The sequence below is a fragment of the Bombina bombina genome, chromosome 8 (genome assembly GCF_027579735.1).
Source record: "Bombina bombina isolate aBomBom1 chromosome 8, aBomBom1.pri, whole genome shotgun sequence".
In the NCBI taxonomy this organism is placed as follows: Eukaryota; Metazoa; Chordata; class Amphibia; order Anura; family Bombinatoridae; genus Bombina; species Bombina bombina.
In genome coordinates this window covers 216,833,746-216,847,988 of record NC_069506.1, presented here as the reverse complement: position 1 = coordinate 216,847,988, position 14,243 = coordinate 216,833,746, and the positions used below count along the sequence as shown (strand labels likewise).

The 14,243-nt window shown below is 38.8% G+C and overlaps 1 protein-coding gene across 1 annotated transcript in view; it reads left to right on the top strand.

The window, feature by feature from the left end:
* Positions 1-4,448: 4,448 nt before the first annotated feature.
* The window catches only part of TMEM145 (transmembrane protein 145), a 244,556-nt gene continuing 234,761 nt past the window's right edge, over positions 4,449-14,243 (top strand). The window contains exon 1 of the mRNA XM_053690880.1: positions 4,449-4,634. Within this exon, the coding sequence (XP_053546855.1) occupies positions 4,536-4,634 (99 nt within the window). The 5' untranslated portion in view covers positions 4,449-4,535. The remainder of the gene's footprint in view (positions 4,635-14,243) is intronic.

Here is a 14,243-nt window from a genome sequence, read left to right as displayed (position 1 = left end):
AAACTGAATTATGCTACTTTGGGCATATCATCAACGGGGATGGCATCAAGCCGGACCCCGAGAAAATTCGGGCTATCGAACAGATGAAAAGCCCTTCTGATGTACATGAGCTGAGACAGATATTGGGCCTAGTAAATTACGTGGGCAAGTTTCTTCCAGATTTATCTACAGTTTTGCACCCTATCACAGAGTTGCTTAAGAAAGATGTCGCCTGGGTCTGGGGACCCTCACAAGAAAAAGCGTTCCTGCATGCTAAGTCCCTGCTGGGGTCTGCCCCAGTGCTGGGGTTCTACGACCCTTCAAAAAAGACTGTGGTTAGTGCTGATGCAAGCAGTTATGGGTTGGGGGCTGCACTCCTGCAGCTGAATGACAACAAACTACAGCCCATCGCCTACTGTTCCCGCACACTGACGGCTGCGGAGTCAAAATACGCTCAAATTGAGAAAGAGTGCCTGGCTGCAGTTTGGGCCTGTGAGCGCTTTCAGCGTTATCTAGTGGGTTTGGAGAAATTTAGTCTGGAAACTGACCACAAACCGCTAGTCCCTCTTATCAATTCTTATGACATCGACAAAACACCCTTGAGATGCCAGAGACTTTTAATGAGACTGCTCAGGTTCAATGTTCAGGCAGTGCATGTGCCGGGGAAGCAGCTGGTTGTGGCAGATACACTGTCCAGGCTCCCGCTGGCTGCTGCTGAAGAATCCTCTACAGAATCGGATGTAAAAGTGTATGTTGATTCAGTTCTGGCCTCTAAGTCCATTTCTTCAAGGAAACTGGAAGAGATAAAGAAAGAGACATATTTGGACACAGATCTGCAAGAAGTTATAAGGTACATAAGAGATGGCTGGCCCGAGAGCCGGGCAGCCTGGATGTCTTTAAATGCTTACCAGCCAGAGAGGTCGCAGCTCACGGAGCTGGAGGGGTTGGTGCTGTTCCAAGACCGTATTGTAATTCCTGTCAGCATGAGGAAGGAGATGTTAAACAGGATTCATGATGGCCACTTAGGCATTACAAAGTGCAGAGAAAGAGCAGCTACAGCTGTGTGGTGGCCTGGGATCAGCTCCGACATTGCAAATCACGTGTCTAAATGTGCCTTTTGCCGGGAACGCCGGCCTACTCAGAGAAGGGAGCCCTTAATGTCTACTCCGCTGCCTGCGGGGCCGTGGCAGAAAATAGCTGCTGATTTGTGCGAACTGCACGGGAAAAAGTTTCTTGTTGTTATCGACTACTATTCCAGGTATTTGGAAATAGCACCCCTGAATGATATCACAAGTCAGGCCGTTATCATTCGCCTGAAGAGCTTGTTCGCCCGCTGGGGCATTCCAATGGAGCTGGTGAGTGATAATGGCATGCAGTTCGCTTCTACAGAGTTCAGTGCTTTCAGCAGGGAATATGATTTTGTACATTCCACGTCAAGTCCACATTATCCGCAGGCCAACGGAATGGCTGAAAGGGCAGTTCAAACAACAAAATTCATCCTAAAGCAATCTGAACCGTACCTAGCCCTCTTGTCATACAGGGCGACGCCCATTCAAGCCACCGGGTTTAGCCCGGCACAGCTGATGCTAGGACGCCAGATTCGCACCACTTTACCCTCAGTGGGTGTCTTCAAGCCGCCTGGCCCTGTTCCTCGGGACGAAGTCCTTAGGAGGGATGAAGAGGCCAAAAAGGGTTATCGTTTCTTCTACGACAGGAGACATTCTGTCGGGCCTTTACAGGAACTGAAAGCGGGCCAAAGTGTCAGAATTAAACTGGATGATGAGAAGAAATGGAAGACGCCTGCTACGGTAGTGGGCCGCTCTCCAGAACCAAGGTCTTACACAGTCCTTACAGAGGGAGGGACGGTTACACGCCGTAACCGAAGACATCTTCAGCCTGTACCTGAGAGTCTGGAACCGGATACCTCAGTACCACCGCCGGTGGGATCTCCTGTTCTAAGAGAGGTGCCTTCCCCTCAGCAAGATCATAGCGGGGATATATCTTTGCCTCCAGCAGACTCTTGTTCACCATCTTCTGTATCAGAGGACAATTCATGCAAAGTTACATCAAGCGGAAGAGTGGTGAGGCTTCCGGCCCGATACAGGGACTGACTTTAGCTAGAACAGTGACCGGAAGTATGGGCAGAATAATCCCATGATCACTGTGGACTAGGGTAGTCTACCCCGATGTCCAAGTCAGGATGTAATTTGTTTGTTCATGTTTTCTAATCTATCTGTTTTTATAATGTTCTAAAACAAAATGTTGTGTATACCCTGTTGGTGTACCTTGTTGTTTAATATATGTGAATGTATGCTTTGCCTTTGAAAAAGGGGAAGATGTGATGATAGCAGGATGTGATGTCACTAGCTGGTGGGCGGGGCTTAGGTCCGGTGTCTGTGTCGCAGTTAGTTTAGTACAATCAACCTGTCTGGATGTGTATTGCTATGCTCTGTAATAAAATAGAGTTGTACCATCATTGCTGTGTCCTGCATATGTCCTGCATCTCATGACAACTAGTCTATGTTATTATCTGCAGAGAGATCTCACATTCATCAGTTGGCTTTAACCCCATAATGTAGTTTACAAATTACTGTATGTCCAGTAGTATGTTATATGTCTTGCCCCATATACTAGTCTATATCATAGGAATAAATGTGGTTAAGTACTTCCAAAAGAGAAGAGAAAAACGAGGTTCATCATTTGAGACCCAAGAGTTGTCTCTTTTTTGTTTCAGATCACCTACTTTAGCTTTACATCTTGTACATTACTAAGAGGTCCAACAGTGGCTTCATGAGTCATTCAGTGGGTATATAGTCTGTTTGGCAAAACATGTGTATGCTAAAAGTATAATTTGTCATATAAACATCTAATGCCTTAAAACATTTGTTTTTTGTATTGTCTATTGTATGTGGGTCAGCAGTGAATGCCAACTGTAGTGGATTGTATGCAACTGATTGCATCAGTGACTGTGTTGTAAGACTGCTATACCCCTGTTTTAAATCCATATGAAGACAAGATAATATCCAATCACAGTGGATGTGATATTGGCAGATGAGTGGTGCAGATTGACTGTTAACAGATTTACTTTACTTTTGCTGTACTAATGACTTTTAGCTTACTGTATCTGCATTAGAATTTGGGGTCTATTACAGGCGGGTAAATTAACCTTGTTGTCTGAATAATGGAAGGACTTTTTGTCACCTAATTAAACATTTGGGTTTAAAATTGGAGCGTGTTATCCTTTAAACAGAATTTTTTTTCTTACATGATTCAGATAGGATATGCAATTTTAAGCAACTTTCCAATTTAATTCTGTTATATAAAGTGTTTGATTATTTTGGTATGCTTTGCTGAAATGCATACCACCTAGGTAGGCTCAGGGGCTGCAATGCACTACTGGGAGCTAGCTGCTGCACATATATGCCTCTTGTAATTGGTTCACATGATGTGTTCATCTTGCTCTAAGTAGTGCAGTAATGTTCCTTCAACAAAGTTTACCAATAAAATAAAACTAATTTGAAGATATAAGTAAATTAGAAAGTTGATAAAAAAAATGGTATGCTTTATCTGAAGTGTGAAAAAAAAATGTGGGGTTTCATGTCCCTTTAAGTACTGAAACAACTCACTTTAATACAAACCATGAAATTGGTATATATATATATTTTTTTTTTTTTTAAAGTTGATTTTATATACATAGGATTCCTGCCTTGTTTTTAGAGTTTTAAAATCCGGATGGCCCAATCTACAAGTTTTTATAATGAGAGTGTGGATTTGGATGCTTCATAGATATTTAATACAGATTTTTATATTTTTTTAATTGATTTTTGTATCATTTTCACTGTTAGAAGGTGCAGGGTGAACTACAATTTGTATTACATTAAAGTATATTCAGTGTCTACTAATGAATTCTTACAACAAGAAATACAAAAAGTAAACTTTAATGAACACAAAATGAGGAATCAACCAATATTTAAAATTCCATATTGCAATGAAAGCGTGTGTGTTTTTTAATACATTTATTTGGATTTCTAATCCTAAAACTGGTCTTGAGGTATATACATACATTCACGACAATGTATTATTAAATACTCAAGCAATATGTTATTTATCTAATCCCATAAAGCTGTGGTACACACTTATAGCCATAATAAATCATTCACACGTTCTATAGAATGTTGTTTCCTTTCTACAGATTGGTGCTTTGTACAGTCCTGTTACCTACATATATAGGATCAGACTGAATAGAAGCATCACTGATATCATGTTACAGTACCTAAGTCAGTATAGGGAAAAGCCACGACCCCTATATATAAAATAGAAACAATCTTTGTATATACAACAACCCCTCTTGCTGTATTCAGCCGCTTCGCACCCCGTGTCTCTGCAGTGCTCGCCCCCGTGCGCTGTGCCCGCGCTCTGCCCGTTTTCCCCGGTGCAGCCTCTCGGTGTCACGTGCTGCAGAAGCTGATTCAGGCTTCGGCTGTGCCTCCGGTATTGCTTCCTGCACTCACCCCCCGCGTTCCCCACACCTATACTGCTCAACTCTACTACCAGTGATGGGGCCCCCAGCGGGCCCCGGGATTCTCCTACTGATTCTTGGCTTCCTGCGGATCGGTGCTGCCAAGTATGTGCGGGGCAACCTAAGCACTAAGGAGGTACGATGGGAAGAATACATGGGCTATGAATGCTAGAGGGAGACTGGCACCGTTATGTAGTGAGATGCACTCACATAGGGTGACAGTGCTGTTTGTATGCAGACTTACATATACTGCATAAAGGGACAAACAAACGCATACGTTATAGTGTGCTACTTCATTTTATATAACAAGCCATTTAAAGGTCCCATTGTGTTTGTCAAACTAACATCATATCTCTAGTCCACATGATAGCATCTACAAGGATTTAATAGGAACCTTATACAATAAACAGTGATTATGAGTACAATGCAATAGAGTGTATTTAATGGTAGGTAAAATGTACAATTAATATAGCATAAACTTAATGAGGTTCATTTAATCTAGATGAGATTGCTGTAGATATATTTTATGTAGGTTTTAATCAATATGGTCCTTTTCATATTTAATAAAAGATGTTTTACATAGAACTAATGTTACACCTTTTAATAACACTGCTAACATATATGTTGGACTTGGACCCATAAGTACATGCCAACCAACCAGATATTTGGATAAAGGGATAAATAATGTTAACCCTACTATGTCCACTGGATGACATTATACTCAGTAATACAAAATAAATAAATGCATCTTTGGATCTCAAGAATAACAGGGATATATATATACCTATGCTAGTTGTGCAGGTTAATTACTTTAGCAACTAACTGGTAGTTGCTTAAAGCCTGAGGTTTAAAGTACATTAATCACTTTCTCTACCATTCATTATTTATTTTACCTATTAGGCTATCAGCACATGAATGAATTATGCCATTAATTTGCATTATGATTTCTGATTGGTTAATTTATCATAGTGGTGCTTTTAATTATGTCAGTAAGACACCTTTTGTAATTCAGAAGCAATATTGCCTTATTGAGTTTATAAAGATCCACAATTTTTCCTTTGCTTCTTAATGAATTAATGGCTTTATTTCTTTATTATAATTATTTTGCATTTTTAATATTTTTTTGGATTGCCCATTTACAAGGCTGATTATGAGTATGTGAATTTAACTTTAAGATCCCAAATTCATATAGCTGAAACCTATGATTTTTCAGGGCCCCAGAGAGGAGCACATTTTGGATTTTTTATATGTCTATGTAGAATTTTTTATTTTCTAAAATGTGAGAACTCTATGCCACACATTTAATCAGATCTCTAACAGAAGGCATGTCAATATTTTTTTAAATCTCCTACAATATTTTCATCTGATTGATTTGAATATTTTTAATGTCCACCCTTAAATGAAAATCCACAATACATTTTCCTTATCCCATATATAGTTTATGGAATGGAGGCAGGCAATTATGACCCTTATGAACACGGCTATAGAATCTAGCCGAGGATTTGATTCGCATTGGCTGAAGTCTTAGAGAAGAAGCCTCCTATGTAACAGGGGGAGGAGTCTGGCGGCCATATCTGCCAATGTTAACTAAATGTTCATTGAAGATTAGCCACCTAACGTTAGTGTTATTGAAGATGGGATGCGGTGCAGGCTCTTTTTTCCCCCCTTGATCTAAGGCATGGGATAAGGTTTTTATGGGTGTTGACTGTCCCTTTAAGAAACTTTCTAATTTACTCCTAGTATCTGTTGTCTTTGTTCTCTTTGTATCTTTATTTGAAAAGCAGGAATGTAAAGCTTAAGAGCTGGCCCATTTTTGGTTCAGCACCTGGGTAGCACTTTGGATGTTTTAATTATGCTGAGATCCCAAACATAACTCCTGCAAGTCCTTAGATGTTGGTTCTATTTGTAATTTGGTTTGTTTTGTGCATCATTATGAATAATTATTATAGAATAGCATATCAGCCATGTCTAAATATTGTTAAAACAAAATAACATCTTGTTTGCTGCATTGTTTTTTAATAGCCAGACTCCACCCCTCACCACTTGCCTTATGTGGAAGGGCCAATCTCAGATTAAAGAGATAGAAAGGTCAAAAATGATATATGCATTTCAATTTGAAATATAAGCATTTTTGCAATATACTTTCATCAGCAAGATATGCTTCTAGTAAAACTTATTACTGTTTTTCTGCAGCATATGCACATATCCTGTGAAGGACCGTGCACCAGTATTCAAATGCTATGCATGCTCAGAGAGCTAGTGGTGATGTGTATTGCTTCTGAAGTCATATTTTGTGTCATATAAGACAATGCTGACTTTCTGGGGAGTGGTGTTTGAATATTGGTGCACGGACCCTCACAGGATATGTGCGTATGCCGCTGAAAAACGGTTATAATAGAAGTGTTTTTGCTAATGAAAGTATATTGCAAAAATCGTTATTTTTCAAATTGAAATGCACCCATGCACATTTTATTTTTTACCTTTTTATCCCTTTATGCCTACAGACAACAATGTTAGTATTGCATGCATTGTTTTGCAGTTCTTATCTGTTAAATCCAATTAGGAGAACATATGTAGCAGGGTTAGCCCCAAGAAGTTGGCATTGTGCAGGTTAGCCCTAAGAAGTAGGTTAGCCCTAAGAAGTTGGCATTGTGCAGGTTAGCCCCAAGAAGTTGGCATTGTGCAGGTTAGCCCTAAGAAGTAGGTTAGCTCTATTGTGCATCTCCAGTTCTGAGAATTAAAAAAGCTTCAAGTTTCTGAGCTAAATGACATGAAATCAGGACAAATACATAATGAAAGTATGTTGCAAAATGTTGTTTTATTTTGCATAACTAAATCCTTTATATAACTATTTCAAGGTATTTACTGTCTCTTAAAACAATTTCATTCAGAATATTAAAAAGACATAAAACTGCAGAGCAAAAATACTCTAATGTGTTTAACTCCTGCAATGGGTTAAAGGCTAAAGTTAAAGTCAGCTCCAGAGAAGCAATTCACTACTGGGAGCTGGCAGAATACATCTGGTGAGCCAATGACAGGAGGCATATGTGTGTAGCACCTGCTACTAGCTATTTGTACATTATTTATTTTACCTACTTTAGTGCTCTAAAAATTGTCCTTTTTGCACAATTTCCAGAGAGGCTAGGGTGTCTGTCATACTTAAAGGGATAGTAAACGCACATTTTTTATTTCATGATTCAGATAGAGCATATTTTAAGCAACTTTCTAATTTACTCCTATTATCAATTTTTCTTTGTTCTCTTGCTATCATTATTTAAAAAGCAGGAATGTAAATCTTAGCAGCCAGCCCATTTTAGGTTCAGCACCATGTATAGCGCTTGCTTATTGGTGGCTGACATTTAGCCACCTATAAACAAGTATAACCCAGGTTCTTAAAGGGATACTAAACTCAAATTTTCTTTCTTTCATGATTCAGATAGATCATGTAATTTTAAGCAACTTTCTAATTTACTCCTATCATCAATTTTTCTTCGTTCTCTTTCTATCTTTATTTGAAAAAGAAGGCATCTAAGCTAGACATTTTTTTGGCTCAGACCCTGGACAGCACTTAGGTGCATTTAGCAACCAGTCAGCAACAACAAACCAGGTTGTGAACCAAAAATGGTCCGGCTTCTAAACTTACATTCTTGCTTTTCAAATAAAGATAGCAAGAGAATGAAGAAAATTTGATAATAGGAGTAAATTAGAAAGTTGCTTAAAATTACATGCTCTATCTGAATCATGGAAGACATTTTTTTGGGTTCAGTGTCCCTTTAATGGTGAAATTTATCTCACTCTGCAGCATTCTACACAGTGATTGGTATCTCTAATCGTTGCGTGCCCCCATTGGAGTCCAGCTCGTGGAGCACGCAACAATTGGAGGAAGCCGGATTCGTCATTGATATGCAAAATACAGTCGGAGAATCAGGCGGAGTATCTGTTTACTGTAACAAAATGGTAAGTATTTTTTTAAAAAAAAGCGTGTTTGTAAAGTTTAATGATTTAAAGTGCCCCTGTTTTTAAAAAGTATTTTTAGATACTGGGCACTAATTCCTTAAACTTTACAATCACTTTAAAGGGACACTCAAGTCAAAATTAAACTTTCCAATTTACTTCCATTAAACAAATGTGCACAGCCTTTTTATATTTACACATTTGAGTTGCCAGCTCCTACTGAGCATGTGCAAGAATTCACAGAATATACATATAGGCATTTGTGATTGGCTGATGGCTGTCACATGATACAGTGGGAGTGGAGATAGACGTAATTTTTAAAATTAACAAAAAAAATTACTTTTCATTTGAAGTTGAGACTTAGGGGTCGATTTATCAAGCTGCGACAGACAGGAGCGCACATACGCGCCCATGTCCACCGCAGCTCGCCTCTGGCGGGCTGAATTACGCTGCCGTAATTGTCTTGTCTGTAGCCCGATTTGTGCTCATAAGTGGCACAAGAAGGTAAAGCAATTTTCTAGTTTATAGTTAAATAAAGAGGTAAAGCAATTTTACAATAGAATGTCCCTTTTAGAGGATATAATGGACATGGGTCTGGTCTTGGGTTTAGAGTGGGCCAATAACAAAAATATATTCTGATCATTTAAGATGTGTTATTGGATATTTTCCAGAGTTAGTTTCATATCCAGTTCTGTCATGTGTATGGTATTCTGGGTACAAAATGAGCATTGTTGTAATTTTGCTAAAGCCGCAAAGTTCCATATTTGTTCAGTGCACATGAATAGACCAGTCCGGGATACAAATGGGATTTAACCCCTTGAGTGCTAATGATGGCTCTGAGCCATCTCAAATTTTCTCAGTCAGGTGCTAACTCACCCACCTTGAGGGCAATCTGGGGGCTCCCACCTACTACGGGGCTTCATGTTTTGCACGGTGACGTCAAGCTCAATGACGTCACCGCACAACTTTATTGACAATGGACAAATATAGGAAGATGGGGGCATGCTGCTTAGAAGCCTGTATCTCAGGCATCTAAGCAGCTACATACCCCCAAGACCCACCGTTGGAAAGGTAATCACCTAACCTTTCCAACGGTATAAGTCTTGGGGATCTTAAAAAGTAAAAAATAAATATATTTTTAAAAAGTAAAAAACAAAAAAGCTCAAAACCAGCTTAGCACCCAGGTGGGAAATGGCTTAGCAGCCAAAGGATTAAATTCCTTGCACTGAGTAAAAGTTTAAACTTGCTGGTCCAACTGGCAACTTGACTTTCTTTTGACCCCATTGATGGGTCAGATGAATATTTTTAGATATAGAAAATAATTGTTCTGTTATTCAGTAGATATTTTTCCAGAGTTGTATTACTAAAGCGAGGCTACTTTGCTAGATTACTGACAATGCCTCCATTTTGTGAACAGATGTTTATTTTTAATTTCAAGTTAGCAGTGATTATGATGTGGTGATCTCTTGACAAAATAAAAAAGAAAGAAGATGACGCAGAAAAGAAAGAAAGGAACAGATGTATGAGCGAGAGAGGCATTTCAAAGAAAGTCTACTGATTAATGACAAGGCGTAAAAAAAGAGAGTGGCTGGTTTACAACCTATCAAATATGAATATGCTGTGTAGTATGCCAGACCTTTTATTAGAAAAAGGTTTACTTTACATTTTCAACTTTATTACAATTATAATACACACAGGCATGTAGAAGAGATTATAGTTTATTGTGGTCTGGTAAGTTTGGGCAGTTACTAGCCCAGTGGGCAAGTATTTATTTTCTTATAATTGTTTACCCTGTTTACTATTTTGTATTAAAATATTATATTTGCTTTTACTTTGAAAAATAAATTAAATAATACTTAATAAAAGGTTAACAATTTTATTTCAAATTTAGGAGCCACCAAGAGTATTGAAGAGATAACCATACCATTTTCTGTGAGTTTTTTTTAATATGTTTACCTGTAGGTTGAACAATCGAGAAAAATTAGCAGACAGAAGTAAAATTCTAATAGCCATAGTTAAACCTGATTCCCTGTATTTGTCAAGCTGTGCTTTATAACCTTTATGGTTCATGCTCTCTCAGTGCGGTAAATATAGAGGACTATGTAGGTAGCGCCAATCTTAGCATATTTTAGTGTATAATTGCTGCACCTATCTAGTTACTCATTTATTTGTAGCCTAATATGCTTCTTGTAGAAGATGAGTGAGAGTTAATGTCTTCATCATAGATTGCAGCTGTAATAACCGCTTGTAAATATTTTAAGATATTCTTGAGAGAGGGGGGTGCTTTTGAAGTGTTGCCTTCTTAGAATAATGAATGCTATATTTTCTTGATTACAGATCTTTCAGTGCATGGTACAAGATGTGTGAATTTAGAGTACTCTTAATAGCTTTGTATTATAATGTGTTCCCATGGGCTACAATTCACTTTTTTGTCCATATTAGGCTTCTAAGAGTGATAGCTTTTCAGGAACATTTTTATGAATTTCTCTGTGAATCTGATTTATGCAATCTGGTTACTGTTCATTGATAATGTTAATAATGATTCTTAAAGGGACACTGAACCCAATTTTTTTTCTTTCGTGATTCAGATAGAGTAAACAATTTTAAGCAACTTTCTAGTTTACTCCTATTATCAAATTGTCTTCATTCTCTTGGTATCTTTATTTGAAAATCAAGAATGTAAGTTTAGATTTTTGGTGAACAACCTGGGTTGTTCTTGCTGAATGGTTGATAAATTCACCCACCAATAAACAAGTGCTGTCCAGTGGTCTGAACCAAAAATTGGCTGGCTCCTTAGCTTAGATGCCTTCTTTTTCAAAAAAGATAGCAAGAGAAGGAAGAAAAATTGATACTAGGAGTAAATTAGAAAATTGCTTAAAATTGCATGCTCTATCTAAATCACAAAAGAAAAAATTTGGGTTCAGTGTCCCTTTAATCTTGAGATTGTGTAGCAGGGTCGGCTCCAGAACGAATGAAATGGGGGGGGGGGGCATTTTTTTATTCATGAGGGGGCACGCATTTACAAAGCATGTATGCAAGTCAAAATAAGAGCAGACCTACATATTCTGCAGGAAAGTGTAGCTTCTGGCTGGCTTATCCCCCCCTATTAACATTTGGAGAATATGTGCTAAATCACTAGGTAAAAGAATGAAGTCTAAATCCTATGCAGTGCACTAAAACAGAGCCATTAAACTTGAGACCCCCAGTGCAATAGCTCCTTTAAAACAATTCACCCCTTAATCACCATGATCCAAAACCATTAAACTCATTCTCAAATATCAATCATGTCCCCTAAACAGCCATGCACCCTAAACCCCCCAATGCAATTAACCCCTTTGTTTGCAATAGCAGTGAGGATACTAGGTTTTCAGGTACTGGTAATTAGATTAGATTAGATTTAGCTATACCTGTTTCGCAATAACTAACGGATATCAGGCTACTTAATACAACCTATGTACTGTGAACCTATAACAATATATAGACTTATTTATTATATGATACAATCAAATTCTTATCATGGTCTATTGTTTAAGAAAATGAGTAACTCACAATAGGTAAAATTAATAGGGTTAAAGACAAGTCCAAAAAGTCTCAAATTAACTTCCAATTCCAAATAAGAGGTTAAGACACGGAGCTCCTTGCAGATGCGTGATGCAACCTCACAGTTCGGCAGCTAACTCTGCCCCCAGCATGCAGCATTACATAACAATTCATTTATTTTATTTATTATTTTTAAAGCGTATGATCATATCAATATTTTTTGAGGGGGCACAGCATTTCATTTGGGTGGGCATTGCCCCCCAATGCCCCCCCCTTGGAGCCAACCCTGTTGTGTAGCGAGTCGAATTTTCTCAAGTGTTGTATTATCAAACTTTGCTTCAGGTCCCATTTCCCAATAAAAGTCACTTGTATAGTTAATAACTCCCCATTTTGTCCAACATTAGCAATTTAAATGCTCACCACTAATTCAGTGTTTAGTCTCAATGAGTAGGTTGCCAGAAGCGCTTCAGCGATGAGCATTGTGAAGACTAATGACACTTTGTTTTGTATTGGTATAATTTTTTTTTTTTACTTCAGAGCAAGGATTAAACAGCAACATCTTTTTTTGTGCAGATGATACGAAGTTGTGTAAGGTCACTAGGCCAGTGCAGGATGAAATTGCTTTACAAAGTGATCTACACAAATTTGAAGAATGGGCAGGTAAATGGAAAATGAGATTTAATACATTTAAGAAGTAAAAAAATAAGCAGGCAACCTATTATTTAAATGGCACTAGACGTAGGAAAACAGGAAAGGGATTTGGGAGCAGGGCAGCGGATTCTAAGGCTAATAAGATACTAGCATGTTTTAAAAGAGGCATTACTTTACATAAATATATTCAAGGGCCATATACAGAGATGGCAGAAGCTCTGTTTATTTCAAGAAAATTGTTTGTTACAAGAGGTCACAATTTAAGGCTAGAAGAAAGGAGATTTCATTTCCAGTAATGTAATCGTTTTTCAACCCCAATGCCAAAAAAGTTGGGACTGTATGGAAAATGCAAAAAACAAACCAAAAGAGTAATTTGAAAATTCAATTCACCCTGCACTATATTGAAAACACATTATTAAACATTTATTTGATGTTTTACTTTGTGAATTTAATGTATTGAAAATATACACTCATTTCAAATCTGATGACTGCAACACACTCCAAAAAAGTTAGGACAGTCGACTGTTTACCACTGTGTAACATCACCGTTTATTTTAATAACACTTATTAAGTGTTTGGGCACTGAAAACACCAGTTGGTTATGTTTAGCAAGCAGAATTTTCCCTCATTCATCCATTATGCATATCTTCAGCTGTACAACTGTACAGGGCCTTTGTTGCCTTATTTTGCGCTTCATAATGCGCCAGCCATTCTCAATCTGAGACAGGTCAGGACTGCAGACAGGCTCGCACTCTCTGCTTACACAACTATGCACTTGTAATCTGGGCCGAATGAGGTTTGGCGTTGTCCTGCTGGAAAATACAGGGATGTCCATGGAAAAGACGATGAGGCATATTTAAGAAATGTCTTGCGGACCTGATCAGTCAGTGCGGATCAGGTCCGCAAGACATCGCTGAATTCGGAGAGCAAAACGCTCTCCGCATTTAACATTGCACCAGCAGCTCATAAGAGCTGCTGGTGCAACGCCGCCCCCTGCAGACTGGCGGCCAATGGGCCGCAAGCAGGGGGTGTCAATCAACCTGATCGTACTTGATCGGGTTGAATTGTTGCGATTCCTGTCTGCCTGCTCAGAGCAGGCGGACAGGGTTATGGAGCAGCAGTGTTTGTGACCACTGCTTCATAACTGCTGTTTCTGGCGAGTCTGAAGACTCGCCAGAAACACGGGCCGTCAAGCTCCTTTCGGAGCTTGATAGATAGGCCCCAATGTCTGGATGGCAGCATATGTTGCTCCAAAATGTATATATATATATATATCTTTCTGCATAAATGGTGCCCTCATAGATGGGCAGTTACCCATGCCATGGGCACTGACACACCCCCATACTGTGACAGATGCTGGCTTTTGGACCTGACGCTGAGAACAGTCCTTTTCCTCTTTGGCCCGGAGAACACAACGGCTGTTTTTTCCAAAAACTATTTGAAATGTTGACTTGTTGAACCACAAAACACGATTCCACTGTGCTACTGTCCATCTCAGATGAGACATAGCCCAGTGAAGTCGGCGGCGCTTCTGGGCAGTGTTGATGTATGACTTCTGCTTTGAATACTAAAGCCTTAACTTGCATCTGTGGATGCAGCG